We start from the raw sequence: 27489 nt of genomic DNA, 5'->3' as shown, positions 1-27489 counted from the left end.
AGATGATTAATGCTGTAAATATGTCTGATATATAATTGAAATGACAGCAGAAAGATTGGAATAAGTTTATAGGGATTTTTATACAGCAAAACCCAATTTCGAAAAAACTTTAATATCAATTCTTGTTTAGATTATTTATATTTTCAGTTTTATTTATTAGCAGGAATTTCTTAAAACATTCAGTGAGTCCTGCGCTGAAACTCAGTTTCAGTTTTTTTACGCAAGTTACTTTATTTACTTATTTTAGCAATTTCTTTTGCCAATTACCAAAATTACCAATTACCACACTCAAATTGTATGAAGGTAGTGCGTGTTTTTTGAGAGGATACACATTTTTTGAGGGTAGATTCAATTTACACACTATCATTAGGATGAAATATCCTTAGCACAGTTAAACTAAAAGGAAATAGGTTATAAATAAGAAAAAAAAACAATACAATAGAAATAATATAATTATAGAAATAAATCGATTATTATAATTATAATACTATATACTTTATTATTTATTTGCGACATTTAACATATAGTGGTTATTCTTTAAAAAAAATACAAGTTACTGCTAGAAAAAATATATTATTATAATTATATAATTAATTTTTTTTAGGTTTATGCAACTGCATTATTACACTGTATACACACATTGGAATTCTCGTCCAGAAGTCACCTAAACGCTAAATGTATCGATTCATTTATATTGTTAGGTATTATATTCTGTAAATTTCTTTTTGATTTATATTTTCAAGATTATAGGACTATTTTCTTTCCTCCATGACAAGCCATTTCATATACTATTTTATCATAATCGATACATATTTATGACATACATTAGTTTATACTCATTTTAATTTGAAATGTCACAAATTTAAACTAACAAATTATCTGATTTTTATTTTTGACTGAACTGTAACTTTATATAGAAATATGACAAGTGGTTGTTGTATTATTGAGAATTGTAGTGGTTTTGTAGTGGTTTCAAAGGAACTATTGTTTTAATTTAATTATACTAATTTTAAAAATATACAAAAACAATCACAGTGATGATCACAGTAGGATGCAAATGATTATATATATCCAAATATATCTAATACCTAAAAAATAAACTTAATAAATTTTGATGACTAGTATATAAAATATTTCATATACTAAACTGATTCCTTCAATTTGGCATATTTATTAGGTGCCTGCATGTACTTTGATCATTTCCTCATTTTAAAAGGGTCGAAAATGTAATTTTGAGTGTTCTATATTAACATATATAAGCATATCATATTTTAAGTTGATTTTGCTTTTATTTCAAATAATCGGGGAAATTAAAAGGAAATAAAATAAATTCTTATCGAGTTATAAAATTTCTTTGATAAAAAAGACGAGATTAAGAGGATATAATGTAATATAAGAATTACATAATTATTTCCGTGCAGTAAAGTTTGTTTTTTTTATTCTTAAAAACTCATACTCTATCAGAATAACTTTATTACGATACCTTTGTTTTATAGATTTTTTTAAAAGTTTAATAACGAACGATGTATATATTTAAGTAGGTGAAAAACAATATAATAATAATCTTTTGTACAATAATTGGTAACATTTTATGATGTTAATATAGTGATAGTGGAGATGATTGTAAGTACTTGAATAATACGAGATCATTGGAACTTTGAGAAAGAGATCAAAAATATTATATAATATTAACGTCTAAAAATATATTAATATGGATTTAATTTATCATATTCGGTAAAATTCTGAGTTGCAGGTTCTCCGGCTTGGCGACTCCTTTTTTGAATATTTTTCTTGAATTGAATTTACACTTCTTGCGTCCGTTTTTATTGATTCGATAACCGTTCGGACATTGTTTGTCGCAATCGAATTTACAGCGTTTTCCTCTCTTGGGTACGTTTTTACAACCAGTGGACTCGGAACATTTCTCCCCTAAAAATATTAATTGAGTAAGATAGTTTTCGTTTTGCTTGCGTATTGAGGCAAGTGCAACGGAACAATAGTAGTAAATTGACATGTAAATTAAGATGATATTAAGTATATCTAATATTAGATGTAATAAGAAAATGGTGGATGCGCCATGCCTAATAAATTTTTTCATTACTTTCAAGAATTTCATTTATAGGACGTAGGCTGTTGAAGCACAATAGAGATATACACGTTGCAAGTGTACTTGATTTTAAGGGAATTAATGTTTTAATTTATGCTTGTTATAAAAGTATACTCAAACAATTAGAAAATGCAGAGCATTCCATGAATAGCGTCTATATATACTAAATAACTGAACAATATGTCGAATATGGTAGTCAAGTAAAGATGTTTAACCGTTATTTATACTGATACATCTCATTTTGAATAATAGATATCGCAAAATACATGCAAGCACCTAGTAAACACATTAGATCAGTAATATAAAGGCAAGAACAATAATTCAAAAGAAACTGATTGCAATACTATACCTACAGAATCGATTCTAAGAATGCAATGTTGATTTTGCTTTATAAATTTAATTATCTCTAAAGTAATCCGCATAATGAAAAGAAGATAAAATTATTGAGTATCTCTTATCGAGTTACAAAAATTTTTTTTGCTTTTTAGAATATCAATTGTAGAAAATATACTGCTGTTTTCTAATAATCTATAGTTGATTTTGCTCTATAGAAAATTTGGGTTTAATGGATGAAAATATTTAAGTAGATTAAAAACAATGTAATAGTAATTTTTTGTACAATGATTGGTAACATTTTATGACGTTAATATAATGATAGTGGAGATAAACATAAGTACTTGAATAATACGAGACAGTTGGGGCTTCGAGAAAAATTCCCTAAAAAGTGTCATTTTCAAAGTAGTATAATCACTTGAACTTAATTATTGTGAATATCTTATATGAGATGAACAAAGAGGGATATAGCAGCAGTATTCAATATGTAAAAATATATTAATGTATTTGATTTACCATATTTCAAATTATACTGTGTTGCAGGTGCCCCGGAAGAGAAGTGTTGTTTGTTGATTCTTTTCTTGACCATTTTTTGCTTCTTGCGTCCTCTGTTCTTGATTCTGTAACCGTTCGGTTTTTCTCCCTTTTCTTCCGTCAATTTTTTACAACCGGTGAACTCGGAACATTTTTCTTCTAAAAATATTAATGGAGTAAAATGATTGCCGTGGAAATTTCTTGGGAAGCGCGGGATTTCTTGATTGCATGTTGAGCCAAGTACAATAGGACAATAGTAGTATTAATTAATATATATAATGTTGGACATATATATAATTGGGTGAATGCGCCTATATGGTGAATGCGCTTGTATATATGGTTGCATAAATGCTGTAGACGGGTGTAATACTTACTAGAATGATGTTGATGGTCCGGCGAAGATGAGAGAGGTTTTGCATCCTCTGCTAAGCATGTAACATTTCCATCGAAGCATGTACATTCCATGTAATCATCCTTTTTCCACTTCTGTGTATGGTAATAAACCTTATTATCGTCGGTGCAATTAAGAGATTTATTTTTGCACCAAATCAGTCCCGTTTTCCGAACACAGTCCCATTCTGCAGCCTGAGCCAGCCAAGATTCCACGTTCGAATTAATTGGTTTCACGATGTCCTTTCCAGTCAAGTTCGGCTCGCATGAGTAAATATCGCAACAGTCGCCCGGAAAGCCATTTCCTTTTTTCTTTATAACGATTGTTTCGTTTAAGCCGCAATAATTATTGCATGGCAAACACTCACAACGACCATCTACGATTTCACTATCTTCTGGACAGGCCGCACATCTAAAAAACATTGAATAATATAATTTTTTGTATATAAGTCTATACAAATTTTTTTGTACATACGTCATCAAGACGCTTAATGTATTGCCTGCCGCAATTTGTAAGTTCGTTTCAGAATCAGACAATATTCTCTTTCTCATTTTATTCTAGTTAAAAAGAGACACCATGCTGTCTGATAAGTTCGAACATATAACCGAACTAGTCTGTCAAGTCGACAAACGTTATTTAAATGCTTCGCTTTTATTGGTAAATTTCAAATCGCTGCTTATTATTATTCTGATTGAAAATTCCGAAGCCAGACAGGACAGATTAGGTCTCTAATCAGTTACTTTGACAAGGAACGAGTTAATAGAGGCCCCCCTCTCGTCAGTAAACGAGGTAAGCATTTTTACTGTTAAATATTAATTGGCAGCTATTTTTATATAAAATATTTTTAGCGTGTTACAGTTGCACTGCACTGTGTGTTCAGAATATACATGAGCATTTCCTTAAAATGTGTCAGGAGATGAAGAATAGTAACTGTATACAGGCAGTAACAGAATAAACTAAAGAGAAATACAGTGATATCAAAATTACATGCTTTCTAATGAAAGTAAAATGACAGAAAGTAGTATTACTTGGATATACAACTGTTAATTAGGTGAATTAGGCCAGGGTATATAAAACACGCCTAGAACTTTAACTCATAGGTGATATAGAAGAGTGAAATGTAAATATAATAACACGCAACCCTAACTAACAAACTATTGTGGCTGTATAATTATTTGTCATTTTAAGTCTTTCAATAATATATGCAATAGATGTACTGTAATGTGGGTTCACTGTTTTATTGAACGAACTATACTTAGTTCCTGTGCAGCAATTATTTTCGATGGTTGTGAGGACATGGTCTTTATCGCATTCTTGTTCTCGGACGCATTTTAACGGGTTGCAGACACACGTGCCGTTCACCAGATGGCGCTCATCGTCCACGCATTCGCAGACTCCTCTTTCGTTGATCACAGCTCCAGGCACGCAGGGACATCTACCATCGACTAGGGAATCTGCATCGCTACATCCTGCGAAAGGAAACCATTGGGTTCGTCTTAAATGAGACTGAAACATTTTGTGAATTTACCTGTGCATGCGTATATTGGACAGCAGGATCCCGGTTCACCAGTACCGTTTTGGATTAACTCTAATTCCCACTTACATGGGGGTTTTGGACAAGCCGATGTATCGCAGACACATGTGTAGGCTACAGGAAGACTATCTGGAGGACATCTTTTCATATATGGCCGGACTTGTACTGAAAGAAAGCAAAATAATAAATATCATATCAATTGTGAATATCTGATATGTGTCAATATCGTGTTAGAACATCTACAAGAATATATATATATATATATATATATATATATATATATATATATATATATATATATATATTTCTTCTTTTATATATACTAGCTGACCCGGCAAACGTTGTTTTGCCATGTAATTAATTTCTAGAGAATTTCTATTACAGAAAAAAAAACTAACTTATTGGAAGTGTATAAGGATGTGGTATGAGTGAAAAAGGCATGGAGCGCTGTGAACGATGAGGGAATATACAAATAAGAAAACACCAAACATTAATTTCTTTAATTTATTATAATTTATTTTAAGTCATAATTATTTATATCATTACTTCATTACATAATATTAACCTCTTAATGCTCCAGCGTGAACAGTATTTTTTGTTAGCCTGTCTTTAACTAATACAAACAAACCTGATGATAAAAACATGGTGTGCTCAACTCTAAGCCACAAACATACATTGTACGGCCTTGAGATTTATTAATACTCATTGCAAATGTCAGTCTAATCGGAAATTGAATACGAATACATTGAATTGGCACATCTATGGATAAAGCTATCAAGCGTTATTTTATGCATAACGCACTTATTAACAAGATTTCTACGTATTTATGTTCAAATATATTTTGAAGCCACAAGTATTTGAAATACTAACTACAAAATACATCAGCGTAAGGCATTTAAAATACCATTTATAAATGTTGAACAAGTAAGTGAATTTTAAATACTAAATATATATTTGAATTTTATTTCAAGTAATTGAAATACTGCCCAATACTAGCTGTTACGGAACATAAGATATATAATTTATTGGATTGTATATTTATCGCAGTGGTGTAACAAATTATTTGATTCTTTCAATACTTTTAAGTATGTCCACACAAGGGCTTGCAGAAATAATAAAGGTTATATTACATACGGAGGATTAAATAAACAATTATTTATATTTCATCTACTGCTGTAAATTTTTTAATAGTGTTTAGCTTCTTAACAGAGGGCAATATTTAGTTGCAGAATTTAATGGAAAATATAACGGAAATTAAAATTATCAGGCATAAATTCAAAAATTGATTGATCAAATTTAGAATTACCTTTCAACAAGTTCAGATTTACTTAATTTCCGTAAATATCTATATTTTTGTTTTATTTTGACATCCCTACTGTATTTTCAATTATATGAGAGAGAAAGAGACGGTAAATTCTGATGTGTCAATAATCTTGATATTATAACTATTTTTTTCTATGCATTATAATAGTGGATATTTCATGATTTTGATGTACCATGTTGTGAAATATCACTTTTTGTTATTTTTTAATAAATATATTTATTATTATCTATATAAGACCTATTTTACAATGATTAGATGAATATGTATTGATAACATTTAATAAATAATCCATTTACACGGATTATAATAGGTAAGTAATGACGTTAGTTATTTTTTACATGTTTTTAAGATTGTAGGGATGAGGACAAATATCGAAATTCATTTGGCTAATCTATCCATATCTTTGTTGACCCGTGTTACACAAAATTTAAAAAATATATATATATAAAGAAAAAATAGAGTAACGAGTTTTAACGTAACGTTATTTTTAGATTTTTTGCCCCTATAATCAAAAATCTAGAGACTTGAGAGGAAACGCTTTGATATTAAAACATAGCGTTTCTGAAGATTTTTTTTATAATTGTATCTCCCACCGAAAAAAATATTTTGTGTGAAAATCTAAGGTTGGGCCAAAAAAAAAATCGATATGGTTAAATCGAAGTATCTTCTTTAAAGTTTTGCTGATAATTTTGAATAACACTTGAGAATATATTATCTTTTGAGATTGTCTACTTAAAAGCATGCGGATTTAAATAAAATTAGTAACATTTCAATTTGGTTTTGTGGATATCGGCCGCCGTTAAAAATATCGAAATGTTAAGTATATCGATAGATCGGCCGGAAATATCAACGTTTAATACGGCATCCTAAGTTTGGTTATGTTTGGTAACATATAACGTTTTCAGGTTCTTATTTTGTTGAGAAAATTTAGTTAGTGTTATTGTCTCTCTTTCAAAAGCGATCACAGCCTGATTATAACTACTATTTTAGAACAGTTAGTGATATTGAAGTTAAAGTCTTAAAGTAACTCAAAGTAAAGTAGTAACTCAAAATAATTCTTCACTTAAAAGTATTATTTTCTTTCTTGACTAAGTAATTAATTTAATTTAAACTAAGTTAGTTTTAACTGAGGTATTAAAATATTATTTAGTATTAAAGGAATAAAAATTTTTGATGACAAATATGGTATATTTATATATAGAACAACATTGAATGTATTTAATTATTTATATTCATGTAATATTGATGTTTCCTTTGAATTTAGTTTTTTCACACGACCCATTGTGCTCTAAATGTACCTTGTATATCTGGATTCTTGCAACTTCTGTCCAATAGCTATGTACTCACACACTCCAAACACCTACATATTCCATACATACAATCGTTACATATTCTTATAAAATGTACAAGCTTACACATCATAGTTTTTAATAATCACTAGGAAACATGACATTAATATTGATGTATACAAATTTTACATACCCTACCAAACAGCAATATATCATTGGATTTTACATTATCTGCGAACATGTCAAATTTGAAACCAACTCTATCCTGGTAATTTTATTTGTATTGTCCCATCTAGAACATATTAACATTTTAATTTTAATTACGTTTTTGGAATAAATTTGTTACAAACTTTGTAATTGTTGAAAAAGAAACCAGTTATATATAGTATACTAACACATATGTACTTGGCGTTATATATATTCATAAACTCAATTTGTCATATAAGCTTCTCAACAATTAGTTAATTTCTTCAATTATCAATAAAAAATTCGCGTTATGTTATTTTCTCTGAAGTGATTTCATGAAATTTTCATAACCATATAAATAATTAACATATGAAAACAGGCATAGAATCTTTGTGAACATAGGTTGCGGTAGTGCGTGCAGGAATGATTATATACTAAATCTTGTTCAGTGTTTATGTTTCAAGATTTTATAGTTTAACCCTATATTTTAGTTGTACATTTCATGTTATTATTTTACGAAATATACTTTGGTAGTACTATCTATTGAAAACGTCCCCAAATCATCGTTTTTTGAATATAGTTTGGTCGAACCTTAAAAAATTCAGGTTCAGCATAACGTGTTTAAAAATTATAGATACCTTCAACATGAAGGGTTACAGATAAATACAAATAAAATAAGTATAAAGCAGTTGACAGGAAAAGTTGTTTCATAGGAAACTTTTGTTTATCAATAATACTGAGTAAATATTTATTTTTATTCTAACTGAATTTAATCCACTCACTTGTTCCTGTTATCTGCTGTCTCTGCTAGTGTCAAGAATAGGTGGCAAGCAAAAAAAAACTACAACAATTATAGTGTATTTTATTACATATATATACATTTATATAAAGCAAATAGGTTTATCCTAAGGAATTACTTTATTTATTAAGGAATTATTATTAATATCTAGTTTTATATACATAGTAAATTATGAGAAAGAAACAATACTTTTTAAATACTGAAAATAAATTGCCAATTGTTAAAAATTTAAATTATAAGCGAAATGCTAAAAAAAAACAAAAACAAAGGTGTAAAAAATTATAAAAATATATTGCCTTCATATATCTTTTATAAACCTATACCTGGCATCAATTGGCAATCCTAAAACTAATAGTCTTAAATACAAGTAGGAACACTACATTTTATGATATTTATTTTGTAAAGTTGAAAATTAACGTAAACAGTAGTAACTATATTAGTAATATTTCAATGTTATCTTAAAATTGGTTTTATTGGGGAAAGCCAAACTATCCACAATTATATTATATGGGCTTATCAAACTAATACAACATATTCCTATTAACTTAAATTACTCTTTTAATACTAATAAATATATAATGTTATAATTTTGAGATCGAAATAAAAAAGTGTCATGTTTTTATTTTAAATTTATTATAACAGTTTTATTTATTTTCAGTATTATGTATCAATTACTTTAAAAAGCTAACATTATTAACCTTTCAGGCCGATTTAGGAGATAGTACAGCTAAGATTATAATAATATGTGTTTTATCATAAAAACAACAAATAATTACTATATATTATAGGATGTTATAAAAACGTTAGTATTAAAGCGTTAAATATATAACAATGTTAGAGAGGGGTCTTCTTGATCGTGTTATTGTTGTCGTTCTGTCTTACGATTTCGTAATGGTTTGAAGAGGACTGTTGCTTGGATCTACACTTCTTACACAAATAACCGATTAATATACCCACGATTACCATTATGCAATTGCTTAGGTATATCCATATATGTCCAATGCCTAAAAAATAAACACATTGATCATATATACTTGATCATATATATGTTATATCATATATGAGCATGCTATAAAGGACAACAAAAATTTAAAATTAATTTATTAAAATTAATCATTATTGATATTTTATAAAGTTCATATCAGCACTTGTCAATGTCTACATATAATCGCTCGAATAAAACAGTGAATGCACGTCATCAAAATTTATAATGCAACGTTGCCGCGCCAAATTTAAGTTTCCGTTTATTTTGACTCTGACATCAAAATACCAATGTAAATAAACTAATGAAACAAAAATAACGTTACGAACTTAGAAGGTTTACAACTGTTTTATTATAGTTAGGTTGACATATGACAACGGTGTCGAAAAGTACCAACACAGATCAAATTTGATCGATCGATTTAGCTACATGTTCGGATGAATTAGATTTCATTCATGTCTCTATTTAACCAGAGTGATGCTAAAAGGAAATGCTAGGAGTTTAGAAAGGATTTGGCAACACGCCGGACGGCGTGGATGACGAGCATTGGCTGTTTTATTCGATGGACTATAGTTAGACCATTAAACACAAAATAGGTTGTTTTATTTCACTAATCCTAGTATTTCTGTTAATCGTTTACGATTAGCGTATGGAATTGTATTACCTTGATGTTTTTCGATTTTTTGTAAATCACTTTTCATCAATCAACTTTCGAATTGTATACTTTTAAAACATACTACTAAGTTATATAGATCCAGCGTTTGGTAGTATTCAAATTACTTGTAATTAAAATAGAAATACGTATTTGGTATTCATAATTCAATTATTTCATAAAAAATTACTTTGTAATTGATATTTTAAATCGCCTGACTGTGTGGTATTTTGTAGTTAGTATTTGAAATATTTCTCATTAAATACTTTTTTCTTATTAGATACTTATTGTTATTGCAGAAAATAAGCCTTTACAGGAAAAATGGCGCTAAATACGCCAATATTTATAGTTGGCAGCACTACACCTATATTGTACCGTCAAATTGTCAAGTATCTCTAGATTTATATTTATTGTCAAAATTATGTAAAAAGCCTAAAGTATGTGCCCAATTTATGTTAATGAATGGTGCTCTTTTTTAAAGGATTAATTGTGCAGAACATCTTGGGAATGTAATGTAATAAGAGAAATACTAATTAGGTTGTTTTTCTAGTGGATAAAAAATAAATATGATTTAAAAGGGTAGATATTAACGGATAGTGTCCAATTATATTCACATAAAAAAGAAAAGTAGATTTATTAATCAGAATTCAACTATTTAATTCTTACATTCAGTAAATTTGAACCTTGCAAATGAAAGTATATTGTGGAGAAAGTATTCTTTAATTTATAGTTTTTTAGTTAGAATTAGTTGGCAGATTATATAGTGTTTTTTGATGTATTCTGAAAATATTTTATACAAATGTTAAGTAGTACCTATTTAAATAGAATATTTTATTAATATTTTATTTTTTAATTTCATAATACCTTAATATGATAACTTGCCTACAACTTTATACATCGGAGGTCGTATTCTATGCCTCGTTATTTTATGTTTTTAACTCACCTTTGGTAACAGGAACTTGTGTTACAGTTGCTTCGGTTGTGGACTGATTTATTTCGGCTCTATATCGTTTAACAAGGGTAACTAATGGCATTTCGGTCGTTGTCGTGCTCGTGGAGGTTGTGGTAGTCGTAGAGGTCGTTGTTGGTGGTGACTCGGTAGACGTTGTGGATTTTAATTTATTTATGGCATAATTTTTCAGAACGTCGGTGGCCTCGTCCGTAGATATATTGTATTTGGTAATTATGTCTTGGATGATGTTTAGTGGCGAATTACATTTACATATCTCGCAGCCTTTCTTGTTCATCCGGTAACCGTTCGAGCATTGCTTGTTACAATCGGACAGGGGGCGGCACTCGTTTCGATTGGGTACTTCTTTGATTTCGCAGGTCGTGGAATTACAATGATTCGTTCCTAAAATTATATAAATTGAGTAAAGTGTGTTTTTACTGGAATAATACTAATAATTTATAAATATGCTTTAAAATCATGTATTAGTGCAATTCTAAACTGGACATGAAATAAATAACGTTACTATTCAGACCTTATTTGATTTACAAAGCTAATTTTAGATGCACGCGGTAGGCATTCGGTAAAAAATCAATTTTTCGATATTTAAAAAAAAATATTTTTAAACATTATAAAAACTCGTCAATAATTTTTAATAAACTTTTTAAATTGGTACTTAATTTTAAACGTTTAATGCATTTGGTGTTTGGTTTTGAAGGTTTGTTAAAAATATCAATGCTTTTTAATATTTAAAGAATATCGATATTTTTTTGGACCGACATATCAATGTTTTTGTTTCTTCTTAAAAATATCGATATATCTTTTGTAAAATATCGATATTTGTCGTAGTTGTTGCAAAAAATATAGATTCTTTTCCCAGATATATCCATACATTTTTTTAAATATCGGAAACGATATATGACACTCCTACAATGAACTACGGTAGCCATTATTTTGGTTTTTTGTCAACTGACTAGATTGTGGTTTGCAATGCCGCGATAAGGATTGGCTGCAAAAATTAACCACAAATGTCTCTGAAATTTAGATTATGTTAAAGATATTTATTACCAGCTCTGTCAGTAATTACTTTCCGATTTTTGTAACAGGTGTTTCACTAGCCATAAGTATGCAATGCTATGATTAGATACAATGTTATTTTAGTTTATTGCCATTAACCTCAGAACCACATAAGTTACGTTTGGTAAATATATATTTTTTAGACGTAGATTGTAGATTTTTTTCCTGTAAACGCACATTACTTTTTTTTGTTTCCCCAAGAGAAAAAAGTTTATTGTTTGCTGGTAGAGACTTTTGGTGACCGTTCTCTAATCAATAGAACATGTGAAATTTGGTTTTGATAAATCAAATGTAGTTATTTCAACGTTCAAGACAAAGAACGTTCAGGTGAGAAGATAATTTTTGAACATGCGGAATGAAGGCCAAATAACTGAAAAATAATTGTAAACGATTACAAGCGATGAGGAGATGGGGCAAATATTTCTAGAGCAGCACACTCAAGACTTGAAGCTGGTTTCAAAAATTAGCCTTCCAATAAAATAGCCAATATGACGTCGAATATACTGCCAAGGGCAGTTTGTAGAAATGTTTTAAACTTGGACCAGTTTCCTTCTTCTCATTTTACTCTAGTTATTATCATTTTACGTATAATTGACCCTGCGAAAATAATAGTTCAGATAAATATGATTCGATGTCCTTTATGCGAATATATCTCATCCAAATCACAGCTCGTTGCTCATTGAGTAATTTTAAAGATAGATGGATGCTTGCGTTTTTATATATTATTAAATAAACTATATATAGTCTGTTCAAAGTTATTTTGTACATACGTCATTTATATTTGTGACATTAAAACGTCGCAATGTTGCCGCATCAACTCTGAGTTTTAGTTCAGTTTGGCTTTGACATGTAACAACTTTCTAATCTAAATAAAATAATAAATAAAAAAATGAGAAGGAAAATATTGTCTGATTCTAAAGCGAATTTACAAATACATATGTACAAAACAACTTTAAATAGTGTATAGTTAAATTTGAACTTGAGTTTCAAGTGAGATTTTAGGTTAATTTGTGAATTCCAGAATATATATTATACTCTTCAAGTGCACGGAAAATTTACAAGAACTATAACTTTGGTTTGTTACTGTAGTGTTTATATATTGATAAACAATTACATATTATTCTCCGGAACTCGACTCCTGTGAAAATTTATTTAAAATGTGAGGGATAACAATGGTTACAGGTTGCAAACTGGCAAACGTAAACAACATTCTAAGTCAATGCGACGCACTGACGTCATAAATTGCGATGACGTACATTGGCTGTTTTATTGGATACACTATGTAACAATTACCGTTGATACATTGACAGGTGCAGTTGTTGTCTTTGTCGATCCAGGTCTGCAAGTGTTGGTAGATCTGGTCGTTGAAGGAGCAAGGGAGGGACTCGTTCTCTTTGATCTTCGCCTCTTTGAACTCGCAGTAATGCGAGATACATTTGGAAGTTCCGTTCAGGCACTCGCACTCCGTGCAGCCGTGCTCCTTTTTCCATTTGACGGTGTGATTGTAGACTCTGTCGTCGTCGAAGCAGTTCAGGGGTCCGTCGACGGGCTCGCAGAGCGACAGTCCGTTCTGGCAATAACATTTCTGCGCGGTATCGGCGATCGACCAAGTGTCGCCGTTTGGATAGATTATGTCGCCGACGACGCACTCTTCCATGGGCTCGCACGAGTAGATGTCGCAACACGTACCTGGAAAACCGTTTCCTTTTTTCTTTATAACGGCGGTCCTGTTTGTGCCGCAATCGTTCTTGCACGGTAAACAGACACACATGTCCTCTAGGGCATCGTCCTCGTAATTGGTCGACTCACTATCCTCCGGACACAGTTTACATCTAAAATTTTTTATAATTTACATCTAAATATTATTTCACGCAGATCGAAATTTGTTGTTACTAAATAAAGCCAGTGTTAACACATCAATAAATGCTTGCGTGGTATTCTGATTATTAATGTATGAACTCCATAAAAGAACAAGAAGCCTACTGAGCAATGAAAGAAACAATAATAGGTATACCGCAAGGTTTTGGGTTCTGTCCTTTACATACTATATAACAGGTCAATTGAAAAGTCCTCGGCCTGACACATAGATGGCACTACTAAAATTAAATCCATATGTTTTTTAGTTAGCCCTAACCCTCAAAAGATGCGTGTATAAATTTGACAGTTGTCGGATCGTTAGTTTATAAACTATATCATTTTGAGTGAAGCAACTATTTTTATTGTGAAAAAAAATTATAAAAAGGAATTTCGCCTGTTGATAAAATATTGCTTTTTGAAGGGAAAAAATACAGTTCAAGCAAAAACTTGGCTTGATACCGAGCTTCCGGACACTGCCTCAGGAAAATCAATCATCAAGGATTGGTATGCTAAGTTTAGATGTGGTGAAATGAGTACCGAAAACGGTGATCGCAGTGGACGCCCAAATGAGGCCGACGAAAACATTTAAAAAATCCACAAAATGATTTTGAATGACCATAAATTGAAACTGAATGAAATAGCAGACACTCTAAAGATATCAACTGAACGTGTACATCCACGAATATTTGTCCAATCGACAGTCATCCTAGTGGACTGCACACGATGAACCCGCTCCAAAGCGTGGGAAAACGCAACAGTCGGCTGGCAAGGTTTTGGCGTCTGTATTTTGGGACGCCAACAGAAGGACCATCAACAGCGACTATTACATAGCGTTATTGGGCCGTTTGAAGGACGAAATCGCCGAAAAACGGCCGCATTTGAAGAAAAAGAAAGTGCTGCTTCACCAAAACAATGCACCGTGCCAAAAATCTATGAATTTGGCTTTGAATTTCTTCCTGATCCACCGTATCCTCCAGATTTGGCCTTCAGCGACTATTTCCTGTTCTCAGATCTCGAAATTTTCGTCGAATGAAGAGGTGATCGACGAAACTGGGGCCTATTTTGAAGCAAAGGACAAATTGTACTACAAAAATCGTATCGAAAAATATATATCAAAAAATAAAGAACTGGATTTGAAATATATAAGAAATGTATTGGTTATTTGGAAAAAAGTCTGAATTATCTGTACATAATAAGTTACTGCTGTACAAGCAGATACTAAAACCTGTATCGATATATGAAATTTATTTATGGAGATGTTCTGCGATAAGTAATATCAACATAGGTATTTCAGAATAAAGTCCTAAGAGATATTGTGGATGCACCCACATATTATAGGAACCATTACTTAGAGCGAGACTTTCAGATTTCGTTCCGAGGAAATTAATAGTTAGGCATTAAGACATGAGGAAGTTTTGCAACCCTTGGATAACACTGAGAAGACTATGGTTGGCAGGTGTGTAGGGATTTTAACATGTTGTATCTTTGGGACAACAGAGACCGGCAAATCGTTGGGCCAAAGAGCCCTTCTCACACCTAACATAAAGTTGAGATTGATGAAACAACTTGTAAAATCCCTTCCCAAAGATGAAAATTACTTCAAATACATAGATCCTCAAAAAAGAATGAATTGCCTTTAAAGAGGTCACAGATACATTTTAAGGCAATCATAAAGATCGTCACCCTCAAACCTACAAGCATTTCAATGTTTAGGTTACCTAAAGGGTCTAAAAATACATTTTCTTCATTCCCAACATGCTGAAAAATTGACGGACGATTTCACTATCATGATATCACTAGACATGGAGAAAAGACACCAAGGAAAATGAAGCGTCTTAATGATTTTAACTACTGTTGGATGATTCAGATGATTGATTAAATTGACCATTAAATAAATGTTTTATGAAACTCTAGAATCCTACAGATCCGAATTACAAACTATTATGTGAAGAGCCCGCCAGAGGTATGTGAACGTACTCATATTTACTACAGCAACTGCCCTGGGTTTTAACCAGAACATGCTTCCTGTCGCATATCTGTGGAAGTTCGCATTGTGACGGGTTGCAGACGCAACTGCCGTTTACTAGATGGTACTCTGGGTCGACGCATTCGCAAACTCCTTTTTCATTGATCACAGCTCCGGGCGCACAAGGGCATTTATCTTCAATGAGGGAGTCATTAGCACATCCTGCAATAGAAAATTATGTGGTTTACCTCGAATGAGACTGAAACGTTTTTGTGAACTTACCTGTGCACTCGTATATCGGACAGCATAAGCCAGGTACATCGGTACCGTTTTGGACTAACTCTAATTCCCATTGGCATGGGGGTACTGGACAAGCTGACGCGTCGCACGCACATTTGTTGTCTACAGGAACGCTATCTGGAGGACATGCCTCAATATATGGCGCAGCTTGTACTGAAATAAAATTAATCATTACAAATAAAGTATATGTTGTTTATATTTACATATCTAGTATAGGTCAATGTTGTCTTAGAATAGTGTAACAACTCTCGCAAAAGTATCCATTTAACATACTTTGTAGTTTACGAGTTCAAGAAAAGCCAAATAAATATATAAAGTTGTTCTTGGAAATAAACATGATAATCCATGTAAAGGAGATAACGGATATTTTCATAGTTTACATTACTATAATACCTGAATGACTAGCATTATTGTAATTGTGTGATTTTTTTTACGATTTATAAAGGGATTTTTCTTTTTTAATGTTTTTTTATATATATTTTAAAATCTCCTTTTACCAACTGGGTCTAAAGTTTAACGTGGGCTCCGAACTACGGTCCTCACCGTTAAGCCTATCGACTGGCGAGCGACTGAACTTTAGAAATCGGCCCAGAAGACATCCGGTCTTACCCAGCCTGGTTACTGGCGTCACTGGGATCATTTTCCTTGTCGGATTTTACACTCTTGCCTAGAACATTCACAAATTTTAAACAATCACAAACATAAATTTACGACCATGCCCCAGCAGGATTCCAACCCGCGGCTATCGCAACAGTAGGAGGACCATCCCATCGCCTTTACCACTGCGCCACCAAGCCGGCTTTTTAATGTTTTAATTTTATTAATTCAACTCGACATTCAATGTTCTCTGTTTTATTTTTATAAGTAAATATCTTTGTGTATTTACTTGAAATAATTCGTGAGCTCGATTCCATTCATATTCACCATGCTGAAGTACACTTTAATTTTAAAATATATTATTGTGCAAAAAACGTTTAGATGTATTTTGATGTATTACGTGCTTGTATAAAATATTATCAACGATATCTATTGGTGAAAATACCAATTTTCAATGTAACCAACTGTTGAACGTTCTAATTTAACTATTAAACTCGATAATTTTGATATTTATTTGCATTAAATAGTAGTGTTTCCTTTATTAATGTTAATACTCTGAGTGCATAAAGAGGCATTTTGAACGTGCACTACCGTTCCTAAAAAATCCGCCCCCAAAATCGTTTAACACTTTTTGGAAACTAGCGAGGTTCCTGCTTGATTATATCCCTTTATATGGCGGTATTGGTTTCGCCAACTTAAAAGTGTTGATTTATATAAATCACCAGTAGTACGTCGTTTTTTTTAACTAGTTCTAGTTTTCGAAATATTCAATAAATTAATTATTTTACTATTTTTGATCATTTATTGAATTAAAAGTATAAATCAGAAATGACCAGAGGTTAAACTGAGTCTTTTGTACTGCTGGGATCTGTTTCAGCGTTAGGGACCAACAATAATCGCACATTATGCCTTTCGTCCCAAAATCTTTGGTATCGCCTTTTGGTATATCTTGGTGTAGTGGTTCTCCTTGGTCGATCAAGACATGAATGTAGAAAATATATTTTGAGAGACACTGGAGCCCCAATTTTGTGATAATTTTGCAACAAACTGTCAAGTACGTGCTTGTAGTTCGGTGACTTCAGGTTATCAGGAAAGTTGTGAAAAACACTTAAATTTTGCGTCAGTTATTCCATAATGAAAAAGGTGAATTTCTTGAAGCATTTTTAGCACTTATACCTAGAAAAATTGGCAATAGATCACTGTCCGTACGTCCTTACATAGTGTATTCAAAGCTTTTTTAGTAATGCGTCATGGATATTTGTGACGCCAAAACGTCGCAATGTTGCCGCATCAACTCTGAGTTTTAGACAAAAAAATCTTTGTCTGCAATATTAATAATGCAATATTGGCATTAGATGGATGAATGAGATATACAAATATGGTGTAAGGACTTGATTTAAACATATTTTAATATAATCTCTATATAAATATGGTGTTTTTACTCAATTTTTTAAAAAGATTTACAGTTAACATTTTTAATTAGTGTTTAATTTAAAATATTTCATAAAATATTAATGATACATTTTCATTTTACTATCTTTGCTACTCTTTAAATGAGTTCCCAGCACTTCCTATACTATTCTAACATATGTTTGACTATTGCTTTTTAATTTCATGGGACTAAATTTCTCTGTCGCAGAACGATATATGAAGAAAAATATATTAGACTAAATTTTCATCACCAGTAACAAAACAAAGTAAATGCGCTTGCGTAACAGGTCAATTGAAAAGTCCCCGGCCTAGCATAGTAAACATATTTTTTTGGTAAAATTAGTTTTTTTTTATTCAACATAATTCCCTTCAAGGGTGATACAATGATTATAGCGACCCTCCAACTTTTCGATACCATTTTTGTAGTACGATTTGTCCTTTGCTTCAAATTAGGCCTCAGTTTCGGCGATCACCTCTTCATTCGACGAAAATTTGTTCCCATCGAGCATTCTTTTGAGATCTGAAAACAGGAAATAGTCCCTGGCAGCCAGATCTGGAAAATATGGTGGATGAGGAAGCAATTAGAAGCCCAATTCAAGGATTTCTGACACGGTGCATTGTCTTGGTGAAGCGGCACTTTCTTTTTCTTCAAATGCGGCCGTTTTTCGGCGATTTCGTCGTTCAAACGGTTCAATAACACTATGTAATAGTCGCTGCTGATGGTCCTTCGTTTTTCAAGGCAGCCAATGAAAATTATTCCATGCGCATCCCAAAATACAGACGCCATAACCTTGCCAGCCGACTGTTGTGTTTTCCCAAGCCCCTTTGTACAGAGCTTTCTCATACCTAAATATTCGTGAATGATATGATGTACACGTTCAGTGGATATCTTTAGAGTGTCTGCTATTTCATTCAATTTCAATTTACGGTTATTCAAAATCATTTTGTGGAGTTTTTAAATGTTTTCGTCGGTAACAACCTCTTTTGGGCGTCAACTGCGTTTACCGTCTTCGGTGCTCATTTCACTACCTCTAAACTTAGCATACCAGTCCTTGATGGTTAATTTTTCTGGGGCAGTGTCCGGAAACTCGGCATCAAGCCAAGTTTTAGCTTCAACTGTATTTTTTTCCTTCAAAAAGCAATATTTGATCTACACGCAAAATTCCTTTTTATCCATTTTTTTCACAATAACAAAAGTTGTTTCACACAAAATGCTATAATTCACAAACTAATGATCCGACCGCTGTAAAATTTATACACACCCATATGCTAAACCGAAATTACATTCAGTTTACTGTATCTTTTCAAAAGTTGATTCTAATTTGTAAACTTACATGATTAACTGTCGTTGAAGTCCTTCTATCCTACTTTAGAATAATAATGCTCACATTTTTTTTAGTTGCCGAGTGAATTTAATGAAATTTTGCATACTTAAAGCTCTAGACGATACCTGGTGGGTTAGGTACTTCCATTCACTGTGTCCGGGGCAAATAAGGCATCGGCAATTCTCAGGTAATTGAATATTAAACCTTTATCGAGGTTAAATATGAAGCCGGGTCGGGCCGGATCGGTCTAAGCATTACCGTTCTATCTCGCCGGCGCCTTAATGGACCTGCAGCAAAAACAAATCACACGGGCGCCGAAAAGAAGAATCTAAATTATTCCCTCGAACGGCAGCTTCCGTTCGCCCGCGGCCCGCGGTGCATGTATAAATCTTACGTATCCCGGGTCTTTTGAAGCCGTTTTCAGGCTGGAAATAGCCGGCGAAGTAATTTAATATACTTGAATAAATTAGACTATCCGCAAAGGGAACAAAACCCGCACCACGAAAAGGAAATTTTATTAAAACAAATTGTGTACGGGAAATTCGACGAGAAATTAATTCAAGGTGTTCTTTTTCTTCGTGTATTTAAAATCTGTACGCGTCAGTGTTTCTCAAGTACTGTTCAAGGCTAGATATAGTCAGTATACATTAAAAATGGTCGTGGTCCGGAGATTCGACTACTTTCGGAACTATTCGTATACTCGTCGGCGCAATCTACTCGGCGCAAGCCGAAATGCTAAAAGTCGATGTTGCCAAATTTACAGCTAGGCTATTTGCTTTATGGATGTATTTTATTTTAGAAAAATAATTTATTTAACACGACTTTCTGACATTATTTTTTAATTTATAATTTGTTTTGAAACAAAAAACAATAATAGATTAGATAAGTTTTTTTAGTATTTAGTACAATACATAGTTCTTGCCTTTAGATTTGGCAAGACTGCACGGTATTGCAAGCCAAGCGTTCCTCAAAAGGAATGGCGATGTATCGTATTGCTCTGGCAATCAAACGTTGGAAATTTATTTGTTTAACTATTAAAACGTTTGGTATGACTTTTTATAAAGTTATATTTTGACGCTCCTTTTTACTTAAAAAGAAGGCCTTTTACTTTAAATTTTTAGCATTTTAATGGGATTACAGAAATGGAGAGTTTAGTTTCAGTTGTTACAAATAGGATAAATTAATTAAATTACTTGAATTTTGAAAAAAATATTGCTTAAATAATTTCTCAGGAAACAAGAAGACAAAAATCTTAATATTCAACTGTATGGAGGAGTAATTGCCAAGGTAATAATTTCCATAACAGTATCGATGTGATTATTATCTTACGAATGAATTTTAGGTAGACTACGATAAGGAAAAACTCTTCTATCCTGGGCAAAAAATTTAATTTGAGTCTTTCAATATTAGCATATATATATATATATATATATATATATATATATATATAGTCAATAATAAATTGAAATTTATTTAAAGAAATATATTTTGTATTAAAATCGATATGTTATGGCATAAGACTACTTAACCAAAACAGTTTGGATTCTTGTTTTCGATATACATGCCTCAACAATTATGTAAAAAAAAAGAAGTTGAAGTTTTGGTTTATAATCTGTTATGGCTAACTCTTTAGACCAAGATGAGATAAAGTTTATAGAGACAAGGCAATATATCATGCCACACTTGGCAACTGCGTTAGGATTGTTTTCTTATATCGTATGTGGTTTTAAACTATCTGCCTTATTTTTATTTATTTTATTCCTAGAATCTGCCATGTCAATAATATCACAGTAATTTTATTAAATTATTTAAAAAAACGATACTAAAATAATTAAATTTTATACTTTTTAGTCACATATATTTGGACTAAAGAAATTATTAGAATTATAATAAAAAAAGAAGACAGAGCTTGAATAGATTCTATCAAATTAAAGATATTAATGAAATGTGAAACCTTTTTGTTTTTACTGAATTTTATTTAATACTTTTTTTCGGAAATTAAATTTTTTAAATTTAATTTCACTGGTTAATGAAATGTTACGTCAGCCCTGTCACATGCAAAATTTATCAAAGAACCAATCAAAAGGCTTCATAGCAAAATGTTTTCTTTACAGGTGATTAAGTAATAGAGATTTAAACTGACCAGTCAAATTACTTGAATAGGTGATTATAACACCATCTGGATATTGGACTGAGCGAACCTATAATCGTTTATTTAGCAGTATCATATCAGAATCTATTTAACATTACAGTTTATAGAATATATTTTAAAAATTCGTTTCGCATCATTATTAGGCAACTTCTTGTATCTTCTAATAAGCATAAAATATAAAAGAAATTCGCCCAGTAGTACAAAAAGTAGCTAATTAATAATTCTCAATTACCATTGCTTAATTATCGGTCGAATATACGAAAACTTTTACATTTTGTTAACGGAAACATGCCAGCCAGTAGGTTTAAATGGCGAGAATATCGAATAATATACTTTAGAAACTTTACCAGAAGATTAGTTTGGAAGTTTCGAATAATCAGATTTGTAAAGTTCCTTCCATCAACAGCCACCCGCCGTCGGAGCCGGTTTGTTGGTCGCATCAGTTCTCTTTAATAAGAAACAGACAGACGGGCGCAGTTTTCTGTTTCTCCGAGAAAGGACCATTGTTATGGTGATAGATATGTACGTAGTTGGTAGTTCGGCGTTCCCGCGCCGTTCTTGCATTTATATTGGGCCGCAATGTGCCAGATCCAGACGATATTTTTTCATAAGATTAAATTGGACATAAAAGATTTAAAGGGTTTTTATTAAATTTAAAAATGTCCTTTTCACGCATCCATTATGTAATTTTATCTGTAACATATGTTATCACAGCTAAAACATATTGGTGGCTCCAGTAATTCTTATACAGAAATTATAATCACTATATCAGATAATATCAGATACGTGTGTTATAGCTTGTTATGCGTGTAATATGGTAGATAGAAGCTTCAAACATATTGAACAATGTATGAACCCAAATGTTTTACTGAAGTCAGGTAAATTAATGGAAACTAAACACAGATGTAGGTTAAGGATTCATAGGAGAATTTAATGTTAATAGAATAATAAAATATTTGAAGGGTTATTATTAAAATTGAAAATATCTTTCAAGTACCCCATTATATAATTTTAAGTATAAAGTTATCTTTCGTTTATAACTTAGACTAACGACCCGCCCCGGCTTCGCACGGGTGCAATGCTGATACTAAATTAAATACACTACAGAAAAAATATGAACGTTGTATATAAAAACATAGCGGCCCGCTCCGACTTTGCACGGGCATAAAATATATATGCCTATGTCACTCAATGAAAACATGATTAAAATCGATCCAGTATTTTTGGTTCATTCATTACTGCCCTTGGCCTGCATGCATTAAATTTGGAGTAAAACAATTCCTCTTCCCCTATACTTACTATGAAGATTTCCTGCTATCTTTGGAATATGTAAATTCATACAATTTTTATTAAATTACACATTTTTAAACGCAAATTTTAAATTTGTAATATCTCCGAAAATATTTGTTTAATTTACATGCTGTAAGGAACCATATTGAGCTATATTAATATATTACTGTATAGCACACTGTATTTAAGGTACTTAATTCGATAAGGATTAATGCCGTATTGCTTAAAATGGCTTCGTAAATAAGCCATTTTCTCACGTAAAAAGTAAACAATAAAAATGGTTAATGTGGGTTATCCCTAAAAGATAAACATATACCATCGCGGACTTTTTTGTAGACCCTTTTATGGTGTACAATACTGTAGTACATTAATTTGATCTAACTCGTAGGGTTAGGCAGCGTTTTTGCTAATTGCTAAATAAGCCTAAAAAAATAGGTTAATTTACGACATCACGTTAGAAACCTCTAAAATTAGCAATGTTGCCTTAGTATATTATGCATGTATTGTACATATAAACCTTCTTCTTGAATCACTCTATCTATTGAAGAAAACCGCATCAAAATCCGTTGCGTAGTTTTAAAGATTTAAGCGCACATAGGGATATAGGGACAGAAAAGGCGACTTTGTTTTATACTACGTAGTGATTTAGCTCATTTAAGTTTCAACATAACAAAGTTTTGAAACAAGCTGATAGGAGCCATAGAGTTATATAAATCAGAGAATCGATGATATAAATACATTCAATAAGTTTAATACTTACCCAACAATTTAGTATAATATACAGGAATCCGTTTTTAATTTTCAACTAAAGCCTTTCTGGCCTATGCCATAACCAGACAATGAACAAGGCAATTAATACGAAAGAATAATTAAAACATATAATGTACGTGAACGACGAAAGTTCCCTAACCATCTTATCATACTAATAAATATAAAGTGGCTCTGGAAAACTCTTGAACAGGGAAATTTCTAATATTCCCTCTTTGAAAGTTCAGAATGAATTAGAATTTTCCCCGCGGGCTTGTCGTATTTTTTCATAGCGGTAAATTGAAAATAAAACTTTTCCTGGGTTCGCTGTGCGCTCAACAGTAAGGAAACAATTTTAAGAGATAAAAATAATTCAGGCCCAATTCGGTATAGATCCGGCATTGATCTGAGAGTTAATGTATCTGCGTTTGGTTCCGGTAGATAAAAATACTTGTTTCTAACCGTTCTTAAAATATATAGATATTTTTCAAAAATTAATTACATCTTACACAGGATATTTTTAGTACAATTTTAACTTAATTAATTTATTATTCCTGCTCTGTTGTACTTGCATTAATACACAACCAAGACGAGTACGGGGTTAATATATCAGTATGTATTTCCCAAATTAGAATAGAACTACCATTTAAACTATACAACTACCAAAATTACTCTTACACTAAACAAGTTCGTGTAGTTTGGTTCGCTTAAATCTTCAAATTTCCTGCCTGTTGTCCAGTAGATATATTGCTTCCACGTTGCTGTAATTTAGGAACTTTATTTTATGTTTTAAGGCGAAATCTTGTATTACTTCGTATACCCATCTGATTTCGAGGTCATCGTGCAGCTCTTCGTTGGTTATGTATAAGCATTGGTAATTAATCGTAGAACTAGTTAGATTACTAGTTGGTTTGATGTTTTAGTGTAACCCCATATTTACACCCCATATCTCCAAATTGCCTTTATGATTGGCTGATAAACCAATCTCTTTTTTAGTATTTTCCGACTAACCAGTACAGTTGCTTGACTTTGAGTCTAATGTGCTAAATAGGCATTAACATGATATATCTCTGATAGACTTTTCAGAATTAAACGAAAAAAAAGAAGAATATTTTGGACTAAAAAAAATACAAGCAAAAGTCCCTCAAGGCAGCGTCCTAGGACCTATCCCTCCAGGGAATTAGGATAACTGCATTTGCGGATGATACAGCACTGATATCACTGGGCAAAAAACAAAAAGCATCCATAAGGATAGTACAAGGAGTTAGCGATAAACTAATAGACTGGACAAAACAATGGGGAATAAAATTAAATAAGCTGAAATGTCTACCAAACTAAACCATTAGTCTTGAAATTGAATGGTACTATAGTATCGTATGTAAATAGTGCTAAATATTTAGGCATGACACATGAAATTGGCGGAACTCAAAATAAAATATAAACAGCTGTATTGGCTCTTTGAAAGAAAATCCAAAATGCCAATTCACGATAAGATACTGATTTACTTTGAATAACGCAGAGGACGAACCTGAGATTTGCATCGTGACCTGGAAATTACCCCACAGTCCAGGGAGAAATTAAAGAGTTTTCTGAGAAAAACGAAGCACAGGATAAACCTCCATGAAAATCCAGAGGCGCTTCAGCTCCTGCATGGACGAGACTCACGACCCTGACGACAATGCGTGAGTGTAAGGTATGAGAAACGGAACTATATACTGTAGCTGGATAGATTATAGCGTGTAAGTTGTAATAATAATTGTTAGAAGTAAATTAATGGTTGGTCTAAGAGACGAGTTTTAATAATAAATAAAAAAAGGTTGAAGTGTTACTCGATGATATGAAAGAAAAGGAAACTAATCCGTAAAAAGAAAGGTAATAATCCTACACGAAACGATTCTCATTCCGGAATAACGGACATGTCCAATCCGGGCCAGTATTTAATACCTTTCATTTGGTTTATTTAGTTGAAAGCATCTTGTCTATCGCCTAAGACCCTCTCGAAATTAACCACCTCTTAACCGAAGAATCCTCTCTACTAAGGGCTCCCCGTATAAATCCGGACTATTTACGCGTGTTTACGAACGGTAATCCTAGCATAGACCTACCTCGTCGTTCGTTCCAAATCCTTGCAATCGTCGGCTGCGCGAGAAAAATTCAATTCGTTTTAATAACCCTTTCGCCGACGAGCCGTTCTCTCTGTCGTATTACTTCTGCCGGATCTCTGTTTCTCCCCCTTACGTTCCCTTGTCAATAATTCAGATGGTTTTATGGTATTCCCCAAGTGGAGAAGGATGATTACATGTTATGTGTGGGATTTGGGCTTAACCACTTTTATATGTTCGGATTTGGTTGGTTTTCGGATGCTGCGCGATAAAACAATCGTCTCGATTTTATCTCGACATCAAAATGCGCGAAAAGGTTGCATCTATGTTATATTTACGAAGGTTTTATAGTCCTTCCAATAAAACAGCCAATGCATGTCATCAACACCGTCGAACGTATTGCCAAACTCTAAGTTTAACTGGGAGCGGATTTTCCCTTCTCACTTTAGCAATTAGCAGTACTCTAGTTTTACGTATTGCTTGTGTACTAATGCAAATACAACAGAACAGTAGTAATATATTAATTTGTAAATTAAGATTGTACTAAGCAGATCTAATGTAAGACGTAATGAATGTTAAAAAATATCTATACGTTTTAAGAACGGTTAGAAAGAAGTATTTTATCTACCGGAACTAAACGCAGATAGATACATTAACTCTCAGATCAATGCCGGATCTATACCGAATTGGGCCTGAATTATTTTTATCTCCTAAATTGTTTCTTTGCTGTTGAGCGCACAGCGAACCCAGAAAAAGTTTTATTTTCAATTTACCGCTATGAAAAAATACGACAAGCCCGCGGGGAAAATTCTAATTCATTCTGAACTTTCAAAGAGGGAATATTAGAAATTTCCCTGTTCAAAAGAGTTTTCCAGAGCCACTTTATATTTATTAGTATGATAAGATGGTTAGGGAACTTTCGTCGTTCACGTACATTATATGTTTTAATTATTCTTTCGTATTAATTGCCTTGTTCATTGTCTGGTTATGGCATAGGCGAGAAAGGCTTTAGTTGAAAAACTTGAATTGAAAACAGATTCCTGTATTACTTTAGTTTTAGTGCAACCCTATATTTGTACACTATAGGTCCAAATTACTTTTATGATTGACTGATAAAGCAATCTCTTTCATTTTAGGTCAAGTTGAGATATTTTCCGACTAATCAATGCATGATAAATGTGCTATCGGTAAATTTTGCAGGTACTGTTTCATTGGTTATCAGCAGTATATATTCAGTCGAGTGCTTTGTTGACCATTGGCAGATTCAACTATTTTATCGACTGTTCCGATTGTTTTCTGATATTAGTTTATAAATATTCATAATTCCACATCGTTTTTACATTTCTCAAATAACGTTAAAATATAAAAAAGCACAAAGATCCAAACAATTATCTCCGTCACGAATGGAAAAAATATTTGTAGCGCGTGCCTTGAATTTAAAATGCATTCGAATGAAATAGTAATTACTATTTCCATTCGATTACTTTTCTCACCATCGCCTGGTTCCACTGCTTCGAGAAACTATAGTTTCTTAATACGTTCACTGCTGGTAAGAATTTGGTAGA

The 27489-nt window shown here is 32.1% G+C and overlaps 2 protein-coding genes and 1 long non-coding RNA gene across 5 annotated transcripts in view; 1 reads left to right on the top strand and 2 right to left on the bottom strand.

Annotated features, from left to right (window-relative positions):
• Window positions 1-1587: 1587 nt before the first annotated feature.
• On the bottom strand, window positions 1588-5148 carry LOC143198722 (cysteine-rich motor neuron 1 protein). Its single transcript, XM_076408101.1, has 5 exons — window positions 4894-5148; window positions 4621-4834; window positions 3349-3776; window positions 2957-3133; window positions 1588-1929 (listed from the first exon to the last, which is right to left on the bottom strand). The coding sequence occupies exons 1-5, from the start codon at window positions 5045-5047 to the stop codon at window positions 1718-1720; spliced, it is 1185 nt and encodes a 394-aa protein (XP_076264216.1). The 5' UTR covers window positions 5048-5148; the 3' UTR covers window positions 1588-1717.
• LOC143198724 (uncharacterized) lies at window positions 3069-4347 on the top strand. The gene is made up of 3 exons (XR_013006278.1): window positions 3069-3214; window positions 3927-4154; window positions 4214-4347. It is a non-coding gene; the product is annotated as an uncharacterized LOC143198724 (long non-coding RNA).
• Window positions 5149-8544: 3396 nt separating the features above from the next.
• Window positions 8545-27489, bottom strand: part of LOC143198719 (cysteine-rich motor neuron 1 protein) — a 358308-nt gene continuing 339363 nt past the window's right edge. The window contains exons 1-6 of one of the 3 annotated variants that reach the window (XM_076408093.1): window positions 16824-16935; window positions 16263-16433; window positions 15992-16202; window positions 13451-13989; window positions 11075-11485; window positions 8545-9501 (exon numbers count right to left, since the gene is read on the bottom strand). In XM_076408093.1, the coding sequence (XP_076264208.1) occupies window positions 9332-9501; window positions 11075-11485; window positions 13451-13989; window positions 15992-16202; window positions 16263-16433; window positions 16824-16920 (1599 nt within the window). In that variant the 5' untranslated portion in view covers window positions 16921-16935 and the 3' untranslated portion in view covers window positions 8545-9331. Of the gene's footprint in view, window positions 9502-11074; window positions 11486-13450; window positions 13990-15991; window positions 16203-16262; window positions 16468-16823; window positions 16936-27489 lie in introns of those variants that run through there. The other 2 variants (XM_076408095.1, XM_076408094.1) reach the window with 2 other exon arrangements.

This window comes from Rhynchophorus ferrugineus, unplaced genomic scaffold (assembly GCF_030347505.1).
Source record: "Rhynchophorus ferrugineus isolate W39M unplaced genomic scaffold, kcgeb_rfMv2 rfM6, whole genome shotgun sequence".
NCBI classification, from domain to species: domain Eukaryota; kingdom Metazoa; phylum Arthropoda; class Insecta; order Coleoptera; family Curculionidae; genus Rhynchophorus; species Rhynchophorus ferrugineus.
Note: the sequence above shows the minus strand (reverse complement) of the source record. Positions and strands in the feature narration are given on the sequence as shown.

Excerpts from the sequence above, each read along its gene's own strand:
- LOC143198722 (XM_076408101.1), bottom strand. The coding sequence starts at position 5,047 with ATGAAAAGATGTCCTCCAGATAGTCTTCCTGTAGCCTACACATGTGTC. Across the intron at positions 3,777-4,620 it reads AATTGCTGCACAGGAACTAA|ATGTGCGGCCTGTCCAGAAG; the intron begins GTATAGTTCGTT and ends AATGTTTTTTAG. Across the intron at positions 1,930-2,956 it reads ACAGTATAATTTGAAATATG|GGGAGAAATGTTCCGAGTCC; the intron begins GTAAATCAAATA and ends TAATATTTTTAG.